The sequence below is a fragment of the Argopecten irradians genome, chromosome 4 (genome assembly GCF_041381155.1).
Source record: "Argopecten irradians isolate NY chromosome 4, Ai_NY, whole genome shotgun sequence".
NCBI classification, from domain to species: domain Eukaryota; kingdom Metazoa; phylum Mollusca; class Bivalvia; order Pectinida; family Pectinidae; genus Argopecten; species Argopecten irradians.
The window spans coordinates 51,844,444-51,869,564 of NC_091137.1; the positions used below are offsets into that span (position 1 = coordinate 51,844,444).

The 25,121-nt window shown below is 38.5% G+C and overlaps 1 protein-coding gene across 1 annotated transcript in view; it reads right to left on the bottom strand.

Annotated features, from left to right (window-relative positions):
- Positions 1 to 25,121, bottom strand: part of LOC138322355 (nucleoporin NUP188-like) — a 217,793-nt gene that overhangs the window by 120,156 nt on the left and 72,516 nt on the right. The window contains exons 14-16 of the mRNA XM_069266395.1: positions 9,510 to 9,554; positions 3,813 to 3,926; positions 1,391 to 1,523 (exon numbers count right to left, since the gene is read on the bottom strand). Coding sequence (XP_069122496.1) covers positions 1,391 to 1,523; positions 3,813 to 3,926; positions 9,510 to 9,554 — 292 coding nt within the window. The remainder of the gene's footprint in view (positions 1 to 1,390; positions 1,524 to 3,812; positions 3,927 to 9,509; positions 9,555 to 25,121) is intronic.

Below are 25,121 nucleotides of genomic sequence, written 5' to 3' on the forward strand. Positions count from 1 at the left end.
ATACAGTCTCCCACATACAGTCTCCCACATACAGTCTCCCACATACAGTCTCCCACATACAGTCTCCCACATACAGTCTCCCACATACAGTCTTCCACATAGTCTCCCACATAGTCTTCCACATACAGTCTCCCACATACAGTCTCCCACATACAGTCTCCCACATACAGTCTCCCACATACAGTCTTCCACAAAGTCTCCCACATAGTCTTCCACATACAGTCTCCCACATACAGTCTCCCATATACAGTCTCCCACATACAGTATCCCACAAACAGTATCCCACATACTGTCTGCTACATACAGTATCCCACATACAGTCTCCTACATACAGTCTCCTACATACAGTCTCCCACATACAGTCTCTTACATACAGTCTCCCACATACAGTCTTCCACATACAGTCTCCCACATAGTCTTCCACATACAGTCTCCCACATACAGTCTCCCATATACAGTCTCCCACATACAGTCTCCCACATACAGTCTCCTACATACAGTCTCCTACATACAGTATCCCACATACAGTATCCCACAAACAGTATCCCACATACAGTCTGCTACATACAGTATCCCACATACAGTATCCCACATACAGTCTCCTACATACAGTCTCCCACATACAGTCTCCCACATACAGTCTCTTACATACAGTCTCTTACATACAGTCTTCCACATACAGTCTCCCACATAGTCTTCCACATACAGTCTCCCACATACAGTCTCCCATATACAGTCTCCCACATACAGTCTCCCACATACAGTCTCCTACATACAGTCTCCTACATACAGTCTCCTACATACAGTCTCCCACATACAGTCTCTTACATTCAGTCTCCCACATACAGTCTTCCACATACAGTCTCCCACATAGTCCTCCACATACAGTCTCCCACATACAGTCTCCCATATACAGTCTCCCACATACAGTCTCCCACATACAGTCTCCTACATACAGTCTCCCACATACTGTCTCATGAGAGTCCAATCAAAGTCCCGATCAAACTTGGCCAAGGCCCTGAGACATTTAACCAAGTTACCAACTTTTGAGAAAATCCTGTAATATTTAACAGAAAAAACCGAAAATGCTGTTTTTGTTAATCAAAGGGCCACAACTCCGCCAAATAGGGTCTGATGAAAGTACCGAGCGAACTCATCTGAGCCTTTGGCACATTTAACCAGGTGACCAAGTTACAAAAAGATCGCTTAAGATTTGTGGCAGTTATTGCATGGAAACCAAGCATGACAAACAGACAGACGGATGGACAGATTAATATCCCCTGTTTCGGTGAAAGCGGGGGATAACAAACTGAATTTTGTTTACAATATAGGTGAGTTTATTATGTGATATTGATGATATCTGTGATTTGATGACCATTAGAATGCCCACCTGTGGATTAGCTGGTAAAGACAATCAATAATTTGGCCGAGCTCCTTGATAGCTTCTGGACACGATCCTAGCACTGCTCCAACTAACTCCACAGCCATGCTAACCCTTGATACTTGCATGGGTGATACCATTCCTGTAAAAAGATATCTCATGTGTATGCTTTTGTAAAGTCGAATCCGGTCCAACAAGCGTTCCTTGTATATGCTACAGACACTAGTAAACATAATGGCGTGGTTATTTGGTAACATAAATATGTACCAACAGGGTTCTCACTAAGTTTTTTATTAGATGGTTGAAAATTGATAATAGGTGGTTGGTGTCCACAAGCTCCCCTGGTGGCCAATATTTATTTCTGACAAAAATAGCCGGTTGTAAACAAGGAAATAGATGGCTGTTTTTGCCGGCAAACGGCTTTTAACAAGAACCCTGACCAAACTCAAAGATTCACATGGAAGTCTACCGCTTTTGAGGCCGATCTTCTGCCTACTGCTTTAATATCCAAATATTCCGCTTTATGAAATATATTTTTTCTTCCAATTTCTGAAATTTTGATAGTGGGTTGAAACCTTGTGGACTTCCTAAACTAAAGTATTTACAAGTAACAAAACAATCAACAGGTCAACAGTTATACATAAGGTTAGGACGGATGCCTAAACACTTTATATCAACTTAGTTATGTTTAAGTACACCTTAGAAGTGATATATAAGTAACTATACAAAATGTCACTAGTTCAAACATGTCTCTAAATTAACCTACCTGTCCCCAGAGAACTGTTGTAGCAGTGTCTCTTAACTAACCTACCTGTCCCCAGAGAGATCTGTTGTAGCAGTGTCTCTTAACTAACCTACCTGTCCCCAGAGAGATCTGTTGTAGCAGTGTCTCTAAATTATCCTACCTGTCCCCAGAGAACTGTTGTAGCAGTGTCTCTTAACTAACCTACCTGTCCCCAGAGAGATCTGTTGTAGCAGTGTCTCTAAATTATCCTACCTGTCCCCAGAGAACTGTTGTAGCAGTGTCTCTTAACTAACCTACCTGTCCCCAATGAGATCTGTTGTAGCAGTGTCTCCAAATTATCCTACCTGTCCCCAGAGAACTGTTGTAGCAGTGTCTTTTAACTAACCTACCTGTCCCCAGAGAACTGTTGTAGCAGTGTCTCTAAATTAACCTACCTGTCCCCAATGAGATCTGTTGTAGCAGTGTCTCCAAATTAACCTACCTGTCCCCAGAGAGATCTGTTGTAGCAGTGTCAACTATTAACCTACCTTCCCCAGAACTGTTGTAGCAGTTCTCAAATTAACCTACTGTTGTAGCAGTGTCCTACCAGCCCAAGAAATCTGTTGTAGCAGTGTCTCTAAATAACCTACCTGTCCCCAGAGAGATCTGTTGTAGCAGTGTCTCTAAATTAACCTACCTGTCCCCAGAGAGATCTGTTGTAGCAGTGTCTCTAAATTATCCTACCTGTCCCCAGAGAGATCTGTTGTAGCAGTGTCTCTAAATTAACCTACCTGTCCCCAGAGAGATCTGTTGTAGCAGTGTCTCTAAATTATCCTAACCTGTCCCCAGAGAGATCTGTTGTAGCAGTGTCTCCAAATTAACCTACCTGTCCCCAATAGATCTGTTGTGTAGCAGTGTCTCCAAATTAACCTACCTGTCCCCATGAGAGATCTGTTGTAGCAGTGTCCCCAAATTAACCTACCTGTCCCCAAGAGATCTGTTGTAGCATGTTGTACTCAGTGTCTCCAAATTATCCTACCTGTCCCCAGAGAGATCTGTTGTAGCAGTGTCTCCAAATTAACCTACCTGTCCCCAGAGAGATCTGTTGTAGCAGTGTCTCCAAATTAACCTACCTGTCCCCAGAGAGATCTGTTGTAGCAGTGTCTCCAAATTATCCTACCTGTCCCCAGAGAGATCTGTTGTAGCAGTGTCTCTAAATTATCCTACCTGTCCCCAGAGAACTGTTGTAGCAGTGTCTCTAAATTATCCTACCTGTCCCCAGAGAGATCTGTTGTAGCAGTGTCTCTAAATTAACCTACCTGTCCCCAGAGAGATCTGTTGTAGCAGTGTCTCCAAATTATCTCTAAATGTATCCTACCTGTCCCCAGAGAGATCTGTTGTAGCAGTGTCTCTAAATTAACCTACCTGTCCCCAGAGAGATCTGTTGTAGCACTGTCTCTAAATTATCCTACCTGTCCCCAGAGAGATCTGTTGTAGCAGTGTCTCCAAATTAACCTACCTGTCCCCAATGAGATCTGTTGTAGCAGTGTCTCCAAATTAACCTACCTGTCCCCAATGAGATCTGTTGTAGCAGTGTCCCCAAATTAACCTACCTGTCCCCAGAGAGATCTGTTGTAGCAGTGTCTCCAAATTATCCTACCTGTCCCCAGAGAGATCTGTTGTAGCAGTGTCTCCAAATTAACCTACCTGTCCCCAGAGAGATCTGTTGTAGCAGTGTCTCTATCTCACATAATACCAGCTCCCAGCCATTGTACTCCAAGTCCCACTGTATGATGGGGCTCTCATTGTCTTCACGCTTCCCTACAATGTCCATCATCAAGTGCATCAGTTCAAATTCTAAAGTCAAAGGCTGTGGTGATTGACTGAACTCAAAATCTTTAAATTAAACTTAAGATAACTTCTTCATATAAATTGTTTTCTTATAACAAGAGATCCCAAAGGAATCTTGGCGCCTACCAAAATGGAAATAGGGATCTTTTCTCTGCTTTCAAACTTCAACTATCAAAATTAAATATGGCATCCTGTCAGCCATCTTCTTGACCAAAAGGTGCCAAAATGCAATATGCACAACAAGGGTCCAATGGCAGGGTTGCCACCCTCCAGAGATGTCAAAGTGGGAGATCTCCCACCAAATCATTGTTCAAAGTGGGAGATTTTGCACAGCGTCATTTTATCGACAATTACATGTTTGCACAACAATTAAAATATAACAAAACAACACTTGTTGTCTTCTGCTTATTTATCTTCCAAGCTGGTTTTGTAAGTATTTCAGTGCATTGAACATATTCTTTAAAAAAAACTAGGATTATAATTAAATTAACAAGGACATAGTCATTCAGATCCCCCGCCAATGGAGATATCAAAGCTGAAGTAAGTTTGATTGTGGAGACTTATGTGTATGAAAAAAAACAAGAAAAAGAAAGTTGAGCTAAAGAAAGATGGAGTATAATTCAAGTAGAGCGGGGCTGCAATTGTTGAATCAGGTATACAGCCTTGACATTTATATTAGACTATATACACAAAGATGGGTGGAACTTTGCAAAGTAACATTTACCATTTACCATGATATTTTCAGCAATGTTTCCATGGTAACGGAAAAAGTGCAAAAAATGAAAAACTAAAAATAGCGAAAGGTACTACTAGACCATAAGACCAATGTGTCTATGAAGTTTCGTGGAAATATCTCTGCTGGTTTAAGAGTTATGCTCCAGAAATGAACCTGCTACAAAAATATGATATTTTCAGCAATGTTTCTATGGTTACAGAAAAAAGCACAAAAAGTGAAAACCTAAAAATAGCAAAAGGCACTACTAGACCATGAGAACAATGTGTCTATGAAGTTTCATGGAAATATCTCAGCTGGTTTTAGAGTTGTGCTCCGGAAACGATTCTTACACAAAAATCTGCCATTTTCAGCAATGTTTCCATGGTTACAGAAAAAATGCAAAAAGTGAAAACCTTAAAATAGCAAAAGGCACTACTAGACCATAAGATTAATGTGCCTATGGAGTTCCGTGCATATATCTCAACCGGTTTTCCAGTTATGCTGCGGAAACGAACCTGGTACAAAAATATGATATTTTCAGCAATGTTTCCATGGTTACGGAAAAAGTGCAAAAAATGAAAACCTAAAAATAGCAAAAGGCACTACTAGACCATAAGAACAATGTGTCTATGAAGTTTCATGGAAATATCTCTGCTGGTTTTAGAGTTGTGCTCCGGAAATGATTCTTACACAAAAATCTGCCATTTTCAGTAATGTTTCCATGGTTACAGAAAAAAGTACAAAAAGTGAAAACCTTAAAATAGCAAAAGGCACTACTAGACCATAAGACCAATGTGTCTATGAAGTTTCGTGGAAATATCTCTTCTGGTTTTAAAGTTATGCTCCGGAAACGAACCTGGTACAAAAATATGATATTTTCAGCAATGTTTCCATGGTTACGGAAAAAATGAAAAAAAAAATGAAAACCTAAAAATAGCAAAAGGCACTACTAGACCATAAGACCAATGTGTGTATGAAGTTTTGTGGAAATATCTCTACTGGTTTTAGAGTTCGTTGGGCGGGGGATAATAATTAAACATGTTTCACAATTATGGATAATGAAGTAATGTACTTAATTTTCATAACAACACAAGTACAAATTTCAAACAAGAGGCCCAGAGGGCCTGTATCGCTCACCTGGTTTGTAATGCCAAGTTATGTTTTGAATACAGGTTCATTGTTTCTTTTCTAAAGGAATTTAAATATTTACCTCTATTTCCATTATCAGTCCCCGCCCCTCCTGCCCTCGGGGGGTCAGAGTCAAAATTTATACAATCTCTATTCCCCTTCCCTAAAGGATGTTTCTGGCCAAATTTGGTTACATTCCATGCAGACAAATAGTGATTTAAAGGATTTACCTTTATTTCCCCTATTGGACCCGCCCCTCCTGCCTCAGGGGGTCAGAGCCAAAATTTATACAAACTCTGTTTTCCTTCCCCAAGGCAGTTTGTTGCCAAATTTATTTACAATCCATGCAGAACTCTAGTACAAGTAGCGATTTATAGAATTTACCTCTATTTCCCCTATTGGGCCCCACCCCTTCTGCCCTAGGGGGGTCAGAGCCAAAATTTATACAAGTTCTGTTCCCCTTCCCCCAATGATGTTTGTTGCCAAATTTATTTACAATCCATGCAGAACTCTAGTACAAGTAGCGATTTATAGAATTTACCTCTATTTCCCCTATTGGGCCCCACCCCTTCTGCCCTAGGGGGGTCAGAGCCAAAATTTATACAAGTTCTGTTCCCCTTCCCCCAATGATGTTTGTGGCCAAATTTGGTTACAATCCATGCAGAACTCTAGTACAAGTAGCGATTTATAGAATTTACCTCTATTTCCCCTATTGGGCCCCGCCCCTCCTGCCCCAGGGGGTCAGAGCCAAAATTTATACAAGTTCTGTTCCCCTTCCCCCAACGATGTTTGTGGCCAAATTTGGTTACAATCCATGCAGAACTCTAGGACAAGTAACGATTTATAGAATTTACCTCTATTTCCCCTATTGGGCCCCGCCCCTCCTGCCCTAGGGGGGTCAGAGCCAAAATTTATACAAGTTCTGTTCCCCTTCCCCCAATGATGTTTGTGGCCAAATTTGGTTACAATCCATGCAGAACTCTAGTACAAGTAGCGATTTATAGAATTTACCTCTATTTCCCCTATTGGGCCCCGCCCCTTCTGCCCCAGGGGGGTCAGAGCCAAAATTTATACAAGTTCTGTTCCCCTTCACCCAAGGATATTTGTGGCCAACATCAATGTTTTTACAATCAAATAATTAATCATACCTTGTGTAATTCTAAGTGGTATCAATCAAGCCTATTGTGTATCTGATGGGCATTTAGATTTAATTATGTCCAAGATATTAGCTGGAAAGCCGACCGAGCCGCCATATTTGAGTACTGACTGCACACTTCCGTATTCTCAATTATTTCAATCATTATTGAAATCAAGATGAGATTTTACAGAACCATTTCAAAAGATGGTAATAAGAGTGTATTTTACAGTCATACCATCATTTATAGTGCCGATTGGTCATTTTTAATGTAACAAGGTTTTAGTTTCGTATTTAATTTGCTGACTCTACATGTGGCCTTTACACTCACTTCGGTAAACATTTGCAAGTTCAAAAGTTTTTACAAATGCACATGCTGGCGAAACGTATTTATAAGGTAATCAGTTTAATGTGAAGAATCAATTACACACTTATACATTGTTTCAAGCTCCAGACTATATTCATTTAGCCATAAGATTTTGAGATACCTTACTGAAGATTCACGATCGTAACATGTGTAGGTCATAAACACATGTGCTCCTAAAACAGACTTTCAAGAAATTAAAGATATAAATCCTTTCAAGTGTGCTTTTCATTTTATATTGAATATGTGCAGTGAATTTTGACTTAAAGATCAAAGTATTTAATCATAACTCTCAACATATTTTTGTACAAAATGTTAGGCTACTACACGCTTTAGCTTGGACCTGCCGGTCGCTCATCCTGACCCAGGGCCTGTACCTGCGTATAGTGCACATGCACCCCAACTTTTCACTTGATAATTTATGAAAAAAGTGCACACTATACGCGCAAAAATACGGTATCAAAATCCAAGATGGCGGCCGGTCGACCATTTTGATAACCGATCAGTCCCAAAATGCGATATGCATAACTAGGGTCCTAGGTGAACCTACATATGAGTTTTGAGACAGATCTCTTCAGTACTTTCTGAGAAATAGCAGTAACAAACTTTAACTAATCAAAATCCAAGATGGCGGCTGGTCGGCCCAAAATGCAATATGCACAACTAGGGTCCTAGGGGAACTTAGCTGCAATATTGTAGCTCAAAAGACTTTTAGACAGAAAATGTTGTCGTCTTTAGAGCTATAATTGGTGCCTATTATTGCTAATGGAGCAAAGTAATGGTTATACAAACCATTATTTAGACGTTTGCTTGCATTTTATCGTACTTGTTTTATATCGATTATCTAATAGGCAATAAAACTGAACCATATAAAATATCAAATTCTCAGCGAGACATTTTGTTTTACATATACACATATGAAGACCTTTCCGCAGTGAATTTATACAGCAAGTCTACAAAGTATGAATTTGACGTTTTGTGAGCGGTACAGTAGATATTAAGAATGGTAGTTATGTTTGTTTACAACAAAAATAATATATAAATGCTTGTATACACACAAAATACTTGGAAACCTATTAAAAAGTATAGAAAATTGTGCCCGAGTGATTTCCGGAGGCACTGCGGAACAGACGGACGGACGGACGGACGGACGGAAGGACGACGGACCACGGATGAAAGGCGATTTGAATAGCCCACATACCATCTGATGATGGTGGGCTAAAAATGTTCCCCTATTTGACCCTGTGACCTTGAATTAAGGTCAGTCATTAATTATAACAAATTTGGTAGCACTTTATGCCAGCATGCTACCGGCTAAATATCAGTACCCTGGGCCTTTCTGTTAATGAGAAAAAGTTGTTTGAATGGAAAGTTTTCGCACAACGGAAGACGAAGGATGTTTGAATGGAAAGTTTACGCTCGGCGGAAGACGAAGGATGTTTGAATGGAAAGTTTTTGCACAGCGGAAGACGAAGGACGTTTGAATGGAAAGTTTACACTCGGCCGAAGATGAAGGACATTTGAATGGAAAGTTTAAGCTCGGCGGAGGACGAAGGACGTTTGAATGGAAAGTTTACGAGGAGGACGGAACATGATGACTATAGCTTATCCTGATTTCTTAAAGATACAAGATGGCTACATATGGACTTTGAAAAAGACCCCTTCAGAACTTTCTAATAAATAGCAGTAACAAACTTCAACTATCAAAATACATGATGGCTGCCTGTGAGCCATCTTCTTGACCAAACGATCCCAAAATACAATATCCATAACTAAAGGTCCCTAGGGGAACATACATATGAAATTTGAGACAGATCTTTTCAGTACTTACTGATAAATAGCAGTAACAAACTTCAACTATCAACAAGAAATCTCAAAGAATGATCAATGGAAAAAAGGATCTTTTCTCTGCTTTTTAAACTTCAACTATCAAAATCCGAGATAGCGGCCTGTAGGCAATCTTGTTTACTGATCAGTCCCAAAAGACGGCCTATAAGGAGCCTACACATAAAATCTGAGACAGATCCCTTCAGTACTATCTGATAAATAGCAGTAACAAATTTCAACTCTCAAAAAGAGATCCCAAAAGGATGTTGGTGCCCACAGACGAAAGGCGATTTGAATCAGTAACAACTTGTTTATAAACCTTGAATAGCCTTGGTCACCATCTAATGATCGGTAATATCAGTAACAACTTGTTTATAAACATACCTGGCAGACACTGTCCAAATGTTCCAGCATCAATTTTAAAAGTACCTGAAAAAGTAAACACAACTCAGGTGACAACAGGAAGTGCTTCAATGATTATTGTAATTATTTCAAGAATGTTAAAACAAAATTTAATTTTGAATTTTAAAACAACCTGTAAGTACAGCACCATGACAAAAGTATATGTGTATTTGCGATTTTCCAGACGGCGCATCACTAGCGTAAATCATTATTTAAACAACAATCAAATAATCGCACTTGCGTATAAGTATTTTGTGAGGTGACCATTGCCAACAAACAGCGAGGTATTGAATTATATAACGATAAAGATCTGATACCGTATTTCACCGCAAATAAGACCCCCCTCCCAGAGAAGAAATAAAGGTCAAAAGTGGTGGGGGTCTTATTTGCGGACAACCCGCCTCATAACATCGATCTATGAGGTTGCCATATTGGATTTTTTAATGTCCTGTCATTGTTGTAACAGTCGTATGACAGATGGGTAATAGCAAGATGTTCAAGTATTTATAACAATAATGAAGACGTATGAGTAAATTTAAATCAAATGTTATGACAAATTAAAATTGATACGACGATAGTTTGATAATATTTCAGATATTAATCCAAGTATTAACTGCATTAAAACATCGTAGCAAGTATTTTTGTATCCAGAGTAAAATACGAAACTTTGCGGCTAATCATAGTATACTGACTGCGTAAACAAAACATGGCGGCCGAAAAGTAAAGCATGGTTTCTCCAACTGATCGTGAACTACAGGTATGTTACGATCACAAATAAACATATTTGAAATTGTAAATGCCTGAAGTAGATGTTTTAGGTAATGATTGTATTGGGTTAGAATCCACGACTACAGAAACTATCTGCATCAATGACGAATATCTTTGCCGATTCATGTAAAAAAATGACAAGCAGTACGAACACTAAAACGTGTTGACCATGCCGATAGGAAGTGTTCATGGAAATATATATCGGCATATTTTGTTGAAAATAACCTCCAATTAAATATCAGCACTGTCCACAATTTGTAGTTATTGATAATTAAATTAAATCACCCATGAATTAACTTGAATTAAATGACAAAAATAACAAGCACACAAACAGTTGTTTACTGCGTGATTTTTCTATGCCGATAAAACAAACAAAAAGAAATTCTGATGCAAAGTCATTTTGGTGATATTTTTAATTACTCCATTGCTCAAATCCATCATCCAGTAAACTGAACAAGAGATCCCAGAGGGATCTTGGCGCCCACCAAAGATTGATCTATGTCTGACAAATGAAAAAGGGATCTTTTCTCTGCTTTTCAAACTTACACTTCTTTTTTCTGCTTTTCAAACTTTAAACTATCAAAATCCAAGATGGTGGTCGCAAAATGCAATAGGCAGAACTAGGGTCCTAGAGGAACCTACATATGATATTTGAGAACAATCCCTTCAATACTTTCTGAGAAATAGCGGTAACAAACTTTAACTATCAAAATCCAAGATGGCTACCGGTCGGCCATTTTGTTGACCGATCAGTCCCAAAATGCAATATGCACAACTGGGGTCCTAGGGGAACCTACATATGAAATTTGAGAAAGATCTCTTCAGTGCTTTCTGAGAAATAGCGGTAACAAACTTTAACTATCAAAATCCAAGATGGCTACCTGGTGGCCATCTTGTTGACTGATCAGTCCCAAAATGCAATATGCACAACTGGGGTCCTAGGGAAACCTACATATGAAATTTGAGAAAGATCCCTTCAGTGCTTTCTGAGAAATAGCGGTAACAAACTTTAACTATCAAAATCCAAGATGGCTACCTGGCGGCCATCTTGTTGACTGATCAGTCCCAAAATGCAATATGCACTACTAGGGTCCTAGGGGAACCTACATATGAAATTTGAGAACAATCCCTTCAATACTTTCTGAGAAATAGCCGTAACAAACTTTAACTATCAAAATCCAAGATGGCTGCTGGTCGGCCATCTTGTTGACCGATCAGTCCCAAAATGCAATATGCACAACTGGGGTCCTAGGGGAACCTACATATGAAATTTGAGAAAGATCCCTTCAGTACTTTCTGAGAATTAGCGGTAACAAACTTTAACTATCAAAATCCAAGATGGCGGCTGGTCGGCCATCTTGTTGACCGATCAGTCCCAAAATGCAATATGCACAACTAGGGTCCTACGGGAACCTACATATGAAATTTGAGAAAGATCCCTTCAATACTTTATGAGAAATAGCGGTAACAAACTTTAACTATCAAAATCCAAGATGGCTGCCTGGCGGCCATCTTGTTGACAGATCAGTCCCAAAATACAATATGCACAACTAGGGTCCTAGGGGAACCTACATATGAAATTTGAGAAAGATCCCTTCAGTACTTTTAGAGAAATAGCGGTAACAAGAATTGTTAACGGACGGACGGACGGACGGACGGACGGACGGAAGGACGGAAGGACGGACGGACGACGGACCACGGACGAAAGGCGATTTGAATAGCCCACCATCTGATGATGGTGGGCTACCACCATCTGATGATGGTGGGCTAAAAATAGGTGGGGGTCTTATTTGCGGGAGGCGTCTTATTTGCGGTGAAATACGGTATATTGTAGAGTGATATATCAAAACAAGAGGCCCAGAGGGCCTGTATCGCTCACCTGGTTTGTAATGCCAAGTAATATTCTGGATACAGGTTCATTGTTTATTTTCTGAAGAAATTTGAATATTTACCTCTAATTCCCCTATTGGGCCCCACCATTCCTGCCCCCTGGGGGTCAGAGCCAAAATTTATACAAGCTCTGTTCCCCTTCCCCCAAGGATGTTTGTGGCCAAATTTGGTTATAATCCATGCAGAACTCTATGACTAGTAGCGATTTATAGGATTTACCTTTATTTCCCCTATTGGGCCCCGCCCCTCCTGCCCCCAGGGGGTCAGAGCCAAAATTTATACAAGTTCTGTTCCCCTTCTCCCAAGGATGTTTGTGGCCAAATTTGGTCACAATCCATGCAGAACTCTAGGACAAGTAGCGATTTATAGGATTTACCTTTATTTCCCCTATTGGGCCCCGCCCCTCCTGCCCCTGGGGGGTCAGAGCCAAAATTTATACAAGTTCTGTTCCCCTTCCCCAAAGAATGTTTGTGGCTAAATTTGGTTACAATCCATGCAGAATTCTATGACTAGTAGCGATTTATAGGATTTACCTTTATTTCCCCTATTGGGCCCCGCCCCTCCTGCCCCCGGGGGGTCAGAGCCAAAATTTATACAAGTTCTGTTCCCCTTCTCCAAAGGATGTTTGTGGCCAAATTTGGTCACAATCCATGCAGAACTCTAGGACAAGTAGCGATTTATAGGATTTACCTTTATTTCCCATATTGGGCCCCGCCCCTCCTGCCCCCGGGGGGTCAGAGTCAAAATTTATACAGGTTCTGTTCCTCTTCCCCAAAGAATGTTTGTGGTCAAATTTGGTTACAATCCATGCAGAACTCTATGACTAGTAGTGATTTATAGGATTTACCTTTATTTCCCCTATTGAGCTCCGCCCCTCCTGCCCCCAGGGGCTCAGAGCCAAAATTTATACAAGTTCTGTTTCCCTTCCCTAAGGATGTTTGTGGCCAAATTTGGTTACAATCCATGCAGAACTCTAGGACAAGTAGTGATTTATAGGATTTACCTTTATTTCCCCTATTTGGCCCCGCCCCTCCTGCCCCCGGGGGGTCAGAGCCAAATTTTATACAAGTTCTGTTCCCCTTCCCCAAAGAATGTTTGTGGCCAAATTTGGTTACAATCCATGAAGAACTCTATGACTAGTAGCGATTTATAGGATTTACCTTTATTTCCTATATTGGGCCCCGCCCCTCCTGCCCCCAGGGGGTCAGAGCCAAAATTTATACAAGTTCTGTTCCCCTTCTCCTAAGGATGTTTGTGGCCAAATTTGGTCACAATCCATGCAGAACTCTAGGACAAGTAGCGATTTATAGGATTTACCTTTATTTCCCCTATTGGGCCCCGCCCCTCCTGCCCCCGGGGGCTCAGAGCCAAAATTTATACAAGTTCTGTTCCCCTTCCCCCAAGGATGCTTGTGGCCAAATTTGGTTACAATCCATGCAGAACTCTATGACTTGTAGCGATTTATAGGATTTACCTTTATTTCCCCAATTGGGCCCCGCCCCTCCTGCCCCCAGGGGCTCAGAGCCAAAATTTATACAAGTTCTGTTCCCCTTCCCCCAAGGATGTTTGTGGCCAAATTTGGTCACAATCCATGCAGAACTCTATGACTAGTAGCGATTTAAAGGAAATGTTGACGGACAGACAGACGGACGGACGGACGGACGGACGACGGACGACGGACGACGGACGCCGCGCCATGGCATAAGCTCACCGGCCCTTCGGGCCAGGTGAGCTAAAAATCGCTAAAAACAGCTGGTCTGCTGATCCAATGTTCAGAGCGTTGGTTTTTTTTGCAAAGTCCTTTTGATTCTAAGTCACAAATTTTCAATTTATTGATGTCTGGTGATTGTGCAGGCGAATAATGGTTGGAATATTATTTTGCAGCTTAAATTTGTTTGTCACATGTGTTTGTCATCTTGAAATCTATATTTTATCAGCGAAATACCGGGCAACAATAGGCCAAAAATTATTATCAAGTATATTTATGTATTTCTGGGCATTTATATTTCCATCAACAACAAGAGTGCCTACACTGTAATATGTGATGTACCCCACACCTTAATTATGGAGGGTAATATGGGTCACAATTCTAAGCGTTAAGTTTTATATTTCATTATGTTAACCTTTGAGTCTTTTAAGTTTCAGTTTTCTATTTCCAATTTTTAAGTGCCAACTTTTATAGTTTATTACGTTATGTTCTAAGTTCTAATTTTCAATTTTTTATTTCTAGTATCCCAGTTACAGTCACCAACTCTGACGTTTTGTGTTTGTAAGAATTCATTTCTATGATAACTTTTTTCATATTGACTGAAACTTCCACCAATTTTCTCCCCATCTTTACGTAGCTTTGTTTAGATGGGTATTCTAGCAAGCAGACGTCTGTCTTAGACAAATGACGTCAGTTACGTCATCAACAACATAATAAGAAATTTCAGCCAAAACTATTACATTTCTGTACAAGTAACACAAAGCATACAGCGACCAAGCCGCTATTTTGAAAAAAACGCAAATAGTTTTTTTTTTAATGTAACTATGACTATGAAGAGTATTTGCTTCCATCAAACCTGTGAACTTAGAGGTATTTTTTGAAATTTTAATCATTTTGACCCTGTTTGGTCCTGCCCCTCTGGTCCCCCAGGGGGTCATCGAGGACGGATATGGATGTTGAAATGCTTTATCTTAGGCTAATAATTCTAATCAAGTTTGACTAATTTCCTACGAAAATTGGGCAAATAATGTTCACAAATATGTTTTTCCTATATAAACTAAAGTAAACTTGACCCCTCCCCAGGGTAACGTGAGATCCCAAGGTCGAATAATTCACAATTTTTATAAAACACCTTAAGACCTTTCCATCTATAATTATTTGATTCTACTGTATCCAGAATTTTAGAAGATTTTTGAAGTTTTAGCCTATTTGAAAAAAACGCAAATAGTTTTTTTTTAATGTAACTGCTTTAGACCAATTGTTGATTGACTTGAACCATTTCTGACGGATAAGCAGTAGGCGTGGTGAACCTTCACTTAGCTAGCCCCTTAGGAAATGTTCAGGAGTCATCTGCCCAATCACATGCTATCAAAAGTGATTTGTTTTAAATAATATAACAAAGATTATAGTTCTAACCATTCCGAAATATTTAAAGATGCTCCACCGCCGACAGAGCATAAATGATATTCATCATTTGAACAATGATTGGTGTTTAATCATGTATATATATGCCTAATTAACACAAAAAATAACATAAGATCATTTATTTCGCCTTTGGTGCATGTGCAATCATTACTTCATTTCATATAGGATCTAGTGCCACGGTGTTTTTTCGGGATGCAATTAATTATTTTTCATATTTTTAACTTGAAGTAAAATTAGAAGCTCAAACTTTTCAATGGTGGTAATGTTGTTAAGTTAGTAACTTTTATAACTGAAGAAAACTACTAAATTGTCTGCTTCTGTTTTTGATAGTGAAACAATACCATTTGTAAGCGGTGGAGCATCTTTAATTAATGTAAAATAAATATAATGGTCTGATCATTTAATTAATGTAAAATAAATATAATGGTCTGATCATCTAATTAATGTAAAATAAATATAATGGTCTGATCATCTAATTAATGTAAAATAAATATAATTGTCTGATCATTTAATTAAAGTAAAATAAATATAATGGTCTGATCATTTAATTAAAGTAAAATAAATATAATGGTAGGGCTGTAACGAGTATCCGAGTACTCGAGTATTCACGAATTATTGAGAAAGATCGGATACGAATATTCGTTACTCCTGATATTTGTGGATCGCGATCTTTCAAAAGCAAAAAAATAGTACCTTCTTTAATGCTGTCATAGCTCAAAAATGTGAAGGAATGTACACTAAAGTCTGAATATCATCGATGTTTTCACTTTGAAGTAGACCGGAAGTACACATGAGCTGCGTGAAGTAAAGCTAGCAACATGTTATTTTCGTACCCACGCTTCGATGCAATGTTGTGAATTCTTCATAAAATAATAATGATAAAACATAATTATTGACTTCTAGAGATGTAAAAGATTATTATCGATTTCGTTTTCATTACGGGTCGGAAATATGTAAAAATACAAATATATTATATTAGGCAACTGAGTACTGTAGATGTGAACCCCATGTCAAAAACGAAAGGTAGGCTAATTATGAGTCAAAATCATAAATCACCTGATTAGAAATAAAAACTATAGGCCTAGAACCAAAGTAAATTGTAACTACTCTTATAGATTTTAATTTTTTTTTTCTTAATTTCAATGTTTTTCTGTATTTGACCAAAATAAAAGTAACAATGAAATGTTTTGATATGGTGATTTATGACTTACCATGATAATGTATATACAGCGTACCTGTTCACAGATGGTTTGACTTTGATTCATGCCGTAATTGATGTGCAGTAGTATTTTTGAGATGACGTTATTTCAAAATTCAAATGATTTGATTTTTTTACAGTTACAGTGACTGAATCCTACTGTACTTCACCTGTAACTCTATTGCTTAATGATAAGGAATGTAAAACTGCTAAAATTGGTTTTATTATCAATCAAACATTTATCAATATATAAGACCATTATTGATTTATCAATAAAAACAGTTTTACTGCAATTGAATCTTTTGCTTGTATCTAACTGGTGATTCGTGGTCCGGTCTGTGAATCGTCAACCCTGAATCGTGGATCGGATCGGATCGCCATATGTTAGACAATCCACAGCCCTATATAATGGTCTGACCATTTAATTAATGTAAAATAAATATAATGGTCTGATCATTTAATTAATGTAAAATAAATACAAGTACTTATTGTAATTGACACCATTACATAGTCCCCCAAACGCACCCCCAATTGCAGCAAATCAAGAATGCAGTTGCACAGTGTATATGAACATCTTGGGAGAATTTTGATGTACTTTTATATAGGAATTCAGGTTCTCCTAAAATGTACATAATTACATAACTCGGTGATCATGACCCAGGACCTGGCCATGCCTTGTACCTGCGTATAATGCACACCCCAACTTTTCACTTGATAATTTATGAAAAAAAGTGTGCACTATACGCGCAAAAATATGGTAATACAAGGCTATTTTCAGAGGAATTGATTTGGCAGTTATCATGACTGTATGACATCCCTTAAAATTTCAAGTTAAAACCCCCATTTACCAATTTTCAATGAATTGCTGACGAAAAATTGAAAACAGGAAGTTGGCCCAGCGACAATCTTTTAAATTTTTTATCATATTGATCAGTATCCCTTAATACCCATATATTCTAATTTTTATTGAAATCAGACCAAAATATAACAAGAGGCCCAGAGGGCCTGTATCGCTCACCTGGTTTTTTGTTAGTAATTATCACAAGAATCTGACAATTAGAAAAATAAGCAAAATTGACTCCCAAAGTTTAATTTTGAATCACAACCATACAATGATGCTATTGATACCATACAAATATGCTATCCAATACATAGGTTCAGAGACAAAGTAATTTATATGAAAATAGTAGCCTAATTGACCTTTTTGACCTCGCATCTATTGCCGTTTAAGGCCCCGGGGGTCAGCCCTATCATTTGTACAATTTCAAATCCCAACCCTATAAGGATGCTACCATTGCATTATAAGTGCTCTTCCATTCTTAGTTGCAAAGAAGTCGTTTATATGGAAATAGCTAAATTGACCCCTTTTGACCCCACCCTTCAGGCTCCTGGGGGGGTCAGCCCCATCATTTGCAAAATTTTGAATCCAAACCCTTAAAGGATGTAACCATTGCATTATGAGCGCAATCCCATGTTAAATTGCAGAGAAAAAGTCATTTATATGGAAATTGACCATTTTTGACCCCGCCCCTCAGGCCCCCGGGGGTCAGCCCTATCATTTGCTCAATTTGGAATCCCCAGCCTACAAGGATGCTACCATTGCATTATGGGTGCTATACCATGCTTAGTTGCAGAGAAGAAGTCATTTATATGGAAATAGCCAAATTGACCCCTTTTGATCCCGCCCCTCAGGCCCCCCGGGGGTCAGCCCTATCATTTGCACAATTTTGAATCCCCACACTATAAGGATGCTACCATTGCATAATGGGTGCTATACCATGCTTAGTTGCAGAGAAGAAGTCATTTATATGGAAATAGCCAAATTGACCCCGCCCCTCAGGCCCCCGGGGGGTCAGCCCTATCATTTGCACAATTTTGAATCCCCACCCTATAAGGATGCTACCATTGCATTATATTTACACTTGCTAGTCTTGTTCACTATACGCAAGTACTAGCCGATTTTGTTTACCATAACTGCATGGTAACATTGAACTTTGAACTTGCGTATGAAAATGTTCTATGCAACGTAAAGGGGCTACTTTTTTTTAAAGAAACACATGGCTTTGTTTACATTTTGACGCAACATTACGTGTATATCGTTGTTTTTCATAGAAATTTGGAAAAATATGAACAATACATATATGTTTTATATTTATACATGATACAAACATTTTTTAAATTAACAATTGTATAAAGAAACGGGAAAAATATCCCGACCGGGTCGACGTGCAGTGCTTTCACTTTTGTTACAAATGATGGATGTCAAATGTAAACATTACCTCTGTGTCTGTGTTCGTCCTACGATCAAGTCTTTGGGGTGGACGGGCGTGGGACCCTCTGACAGAGGTCAGTTATAAACATATCCTCTTGTCTCTGTTCTTTGAGAATTTAATCGTGTGTATTATAAAACATGCACCGCTAGTAATCCACGTGTTGACAGTTACGCGTCAACACAGCTACATTGTATCCATCGAACACAAGTGAAGTTATTAAATCTATCGATGGCGATGGATCTAAGCGTAGATTATAATATAATCACATGGCTCCCAAGGATGTAATATCGTCAAGTCAGACGACAATCTCAAACACATTGAGCTACTTGAAAACCGGTTTTTGTCAACTTCTGCAAACTCCAGTGTGTAAGTGTGCGTCAGCTTCGCCTCGCTTCACAACGGTCACCGAGTTCACACATGTGGCGGAGTACAAATACTTTATGTTATTACGCTATATATTAACTTTTAGCAAAATTGAATATATATTTTAAAATCTGATCTGATTAAATAAAATTATCTCATAAATTTACTTTGTTTGTCATGTTTATTTAACACTAAAATATTGAACTTTTTTGTCGTCGCGGATGAATAATTCTATCTTACGTGAAGCGTCATAATTCGCTGTTCATTTGAGTAAGCTCCTCCCACTTTTGACCGACTTTTATTGAATAATTACGTCACTTTCAAATGACAATTTTATTGCGTAAAGTATAAATAAAAAGTCGTGTGAGTGTAAATATAGGGATTGGATTGCGCTTTTATGTTAACCATGCTTGTATGGAGCAATTCCTCTAAGAATATATTCAATATGGGGCGCTAACGCGCCCCATAGAATATATTCCTAGAGGAATTGCTCCATACAAGCATGGTTAACATAAAAGCGCAATCCAATCCCTATATGGGTGCTATACTATACTTAGTTTCAGAGAAGAAGCCGTTTATATGGAAATAGCCAAATTGGCCCCTTTTGACCCCGCCTCTCAGGCCCCCGGGGGGTCAGCCCCATTATTTGTACAATTTTGAATCCCCACTCTATAAGGATGATATCATTGCATTATGGGTGCTATCCCATGCTTGGTTTCAGAGAAGAAGTCGTTTATATGAAAATAGCCAAATTGACCCCTTTTGACCCCGCCTCTCAGGCCCCCGGGGGGTCAGCCCCATCATTTGTACAATTTTGAATCCCCAACCCTATAACGATACTACAATTGCATTATGAGTGCTATCTCATGCTTAGTTTCAGAGAAGAAGTCGTTTATATGGAAATAGCCAAATTGACCCCATTTTGCCCCGCCCCTCAGGCCCCCGGGGGGTCAGCCCCATCATTTGTACAATTTTCAGTTAGTAGCCCATAAGGATGCTACCAGTCAAATTTTATTGAAATCCGACCAGCGGTTATGGAGAAGAAGTCGATTGTTGACGGACGACGGACGACAGACGCTGGACGCCGGACGCTGCGGTATCCCATAAGCTCACCTCGGTCCTTTGGACCAGGTGAGCTAAAAACAGGATGTTAGCCAAGCGGCCATCTTGGAATATCAAAAATATTTACGAAAATGTTTTTATGTTGATCGCCATCCCTTAAAACCCCTGTAGACCAATTTTCGTTGAGATCGAAGATCGAAACCTGATGAACAGGAAGTGAGCCAGCGGCCATCTTGGAATAGCAAAATCTTTATCAAAACGTTGGCATGTTGTTTGCCAATCCTAAATAATCCTATAGACCAATTTTCATTGAAATCGAGGACCGAAACCTGAAAACAGGAAGTGGGCCAGTGGCCTTCTTGGAATACCAAAATCTTTACAAAATGTTTGCATGTTGTTCGCCATCCCTTAAAACTCCTATATACCAATTTTCTTTGAGATCGGAGACCAAAACCTAAAAACAGGAAGTGGGCCAGCAGCCATCTTGGAATACCAATAATCTTCACGAAAATGTTTTCATGATGTTCGCCATCCCTTAAAACCCCAATAGACCAATTTTCATTGGGATCGGAGACCGAAACCTGAAAACAGGAAGTGGGCCAGCGGCCATCTTGGAATACCAAAATCTTTTCAAAAATGTTTGTATGTTGTTCGCCATCCCTTAAAACCCCTATATACTAATTTTCATTGAGATAGAAGACCGAAACCTGAAAACAGAAAGTGGGCCAGCGGCCATCTTGGAATACTAAAATCTTTACGAAAACCTTTGCATGTTGTTCACCATCCCTTAAAACCCCTACATACCAATTTTCTTTGAGATCGGAGACAGAAACCTGAAACAGGAAGTGGGCCAGCAGCCATCTTGGAATACCAAAAATCTTCACGAAAATGTTTTCATGATGTTCGCCATCCCTTAAAACCCCCATAGACCAATTTTCATTGAGATCGGAGACCGAAACCTGAAAACAGGAAATGGGCCCTGGTGGCCATCTTGGACTTCCGGTTTGGAAAAAAAATGAGAGTGCCACTCATAGATGCTGTGAATGAAGGACTCAAACAAAGGAATAAAGAAATTGGTTTTTCATTTAAATATAGAATTTAGTAAACTATACATAAGTGTGCAGTGTTGAATTTCGGAGTTTAATAAAAAAATATTTACGATATACCGTATTTATTTTATGATATTTGAAGTTTTTCAAGAACAATAAGTTGAATAACTTATTATCCTGAAATAACTGTAATAAATTTTATTTCTAAATTATTTTTGAAATAACGATTTCAACACCAATGAAACCGTTCAGAATCTGAGTATCATTTTTTATAATTCTTTATTAATTGCTAAATTATCAATTTCATCAATGTCTCTTCAAAGACAAAAAAACAATAAGTAAACATTTTCGTATCTTAATATCCACTTAACATTGAAGAATATTTTCGGAAAAATATAATATTAGAAATATTACCATTTCCGGATATGTTTTGGTTTCCTTTTTAGAAAACTAACATGGGTTGCTTTGATGACTTTTGACTAATAAATCATGGCCAGATACTTTTGCCAAATAAAAGGTACATTATTTCATTACGTATATCACTTGGATTTCTTTTAAATTCACAAGAACGCTAGCCGTTAACATCAAGATAACGTCATGTAATGTATCGGACTTCAGCAAGTCTTCGTAAGCCTAACAGTAACTGGTTGGCGAGATATTATCGTGCAGAACATTTATCGTGAGTTTTGCTTTGCCGACTTTTGACTTACAATACAACATGGCCATATACGTTTGTCAAGTAAAGGGTACATTATTTGGTTACTTATAACTGTCAAATTTCTTTTGAATTCATAAGAATGCTATCATCAAGAAAACTTCCTGCAATTATATCGGACTTCAGCAAGTCTTCATAAGGCTACCGTACATAACACGGCAATATAAGTTCATTTGTCACTTTAAGTTGCTCGTACATAAATAGATCTATATTATCATTATATTTTGTAAGTCTATGTTGATAGATTTGGTACTTTTTCCCTTTCAATATACCGCAGTTGTCGATAAACAAAAGACAGAACTCCCAGTGACAAATCAAGGGAGGAGGCACGTACTCAAAACTTTTACTGCGCAATAATATCTCAGATATAGTTCGTCAATACAACCAACACAAAAAACTTTATAAGCATTATATGAACTTACTTTTGCAGTTACCTTCCTAACATTTGATTACAATAATCGATCATTAGCATGAATTACGTAAAATTTAAATAAACATACACAATCCAAAATCCACCGAAAGTCTGTCGCGGAGGAAGACAGTGAAGAAGGCGTTGTTCGTGATTTTCGGGAGACCAGTGTTCTCGGAGTAATACAAATATCATAGAGTCCCAACTGAACACTTAAAACACTCCATCCATGGTGTATACGTATGTACAAATTCTATGTCTGTGGTTTTGAATATTGGGGTTTTATTTTTTCATACCATCAAGTATTACGTGAAATGAACAAAACAACTTTTAATTTTCATCGCGGAGTGGTTTCATTGTTTTGATGTGCACAGGCTCGCCGAGCGTACCTAAGAATGCTGTTTCACAGCATCAAAAACCTTTATGCACAATCCCACACCCTAATGAGTATGTATATGAAGTTTCGTGATAATCGGCCCAGTAGTTTCTGAGAAAAGCTGCGGAAACCTTCGCGGCGGAAGAAACCAGAACAAATAAGAATTAAAATTATAATAATAAGAAGAAGAAGAAACGGAGCAAAAACAATATGTCCCCCCCACTTCGTTTAGGGGACATAATAATGGTTAATTAAATTAAAATAAATATAATGGTCAGATCACTTAATAAAATTAAAATAAATATAATGGTCTGATCATCTAATTAAATTAAAATAAATATAATGGTCTGATCATTAAATTAAATTAAAATAAATCTAATAGTCTGATCATCTAATTAATGTAAAATAAATATAATGGTCTGATCATTTAATTAAATTAAAATAAATCTAATAGTCTGATCATCTAATTAATGTAAAATAAATACAAGAGGCCCATGGGCCTTAACGGTCATCTGACTCATGGCACAAAACAACAAAGTCACAGTATAAAGTATTGGTTAACGATTAATATAAACAATACAAGGAACTCCTTAGTTGAATATGTAAGTTTCTGAAATAGGTAAATGTCATTTGTTGAACAAACTTGGTAGCCCTTTATCCATATATGGTTGTAACCCATTCAAGAATTAATATAAGGAGGAGTCAGATTTTAAAGCCAAATTTCAGCAAAGCTCCCATTTTGGACCTCCGCCATACTATCCCAATGGGTCTTAGCTCGGTCCTTTATAAAATATGATTGTCTTAATTCACCTAAAGTTTCCCCTTCTGAATCAATTAAAACCCCTATAGACCAAATTTTCATTGAGATTGGAGACTGAAACCTGAAAACAGGAAGTGGGCCAGCAGCCATCTTGGAATACAAAAATCTTTACGAAAATGTTTGCATGTTGTTCGGCATCAATTAAAACCCCAATATACCAATTTTCATTGAGATCGGAGACTGAAACCTTAAAACAGGAAGTGGGCGAGCGGCCATCTTGGAATACCAAAATCTTTACGAAAATGTTTGCATGTTGTTTGGCATCAATTAAAACCCCTATATACCAATTTTCATTGAGATCGGAGACTGAAACCTTAAAACAGGAAGTGGGCCAGCGGCCATCTTGGAATATCAAAATCTTTACGAAAATGTTTGCATGTTGTTTGGCATCAATTAAAACCCCTATATACCAATTTTCATTGAGATCGGAGACTGAAACCTTAAAACAGGAAGTGGGCCAGCGGCCATCTTGGAATATCAAAATCTTTACGAAAATGTTTGCATGTTGTTCGGCATCAATTAAAACCCCTATAGACCAATTTTGATTGAGATCGGAGACCAAAACCTGAAAACAGGAAGTGGGCCAGCTAAAATTAAGAAAATTTGCCCTTTTGGGACCCCACCCCTTAGCCCCTAGGGGTCGGACAAGACTCATTTATATAAAATATTATTGTCCTTCCCCAATGATGTTTCACACCAAATATGGATGAAATTCATCCAAGGATGAAGGAGGAGTAGGATTTTAAAGCTAAAATTAAAAACATTTCCCCTTTTGGGGCCTCAGCCCCTAGGGGTCGGACCAGGCTCATTTATATAAAATATGATTGTCCTTCCCCAATGATGTTTTACACCAAATATAGATGAAATCCATCCAAGGATGAATTAGGAGTAGGATTTTAAAGCTAAAATTAAGAAAATTTGCCCTTTTGGGGCCCCATCCCTCGACCCCAAGGGGTCGGACCATGCTCATTTATATAAATTATGATTGTCCCTCCCCAATGATGTTTCGAACCAAATATGGATGAAATCCATCAAAGGATGAAGGAGGAGTAGGATTTTAAAGCTAAAATTTAGAAAATTTGCCCTTTTGGGGCCCCACCCCTCAGCCCCTAGGGGTCGGACCAGACTCATTTATATAAAATATGATTGTCCGTCCCCAATGATTTTTCACACCAAATATGGATGAAATCCATCCAAGGATGAAGGAGGAGTAGGATTTTAAAGCTAAAATTAAGAAAATTTCCCCATTTGGGACCCCACCCCTCAGCCCCTAGGGGTCCGACCAGGCTCATTTATATAAAATATGATTGTCCTTCCCCAATGATGTTTTACACCAAATATAGATGTAATCTATTCCATGATGAAGGAGGAGTAGGATTTTAAAGCTAAAATTAAGAAAATTTGCCCTTTTGGGACCCCACCCCTCAGCCCCTAGGGGTCGGACCAGGCTCATTTATATAAAATATGATTGTCCTTCCCCAATGATGTTTCACACCAAATATGGATGAAATCCATTCAAGGATGAAGGAGGAGTAGGA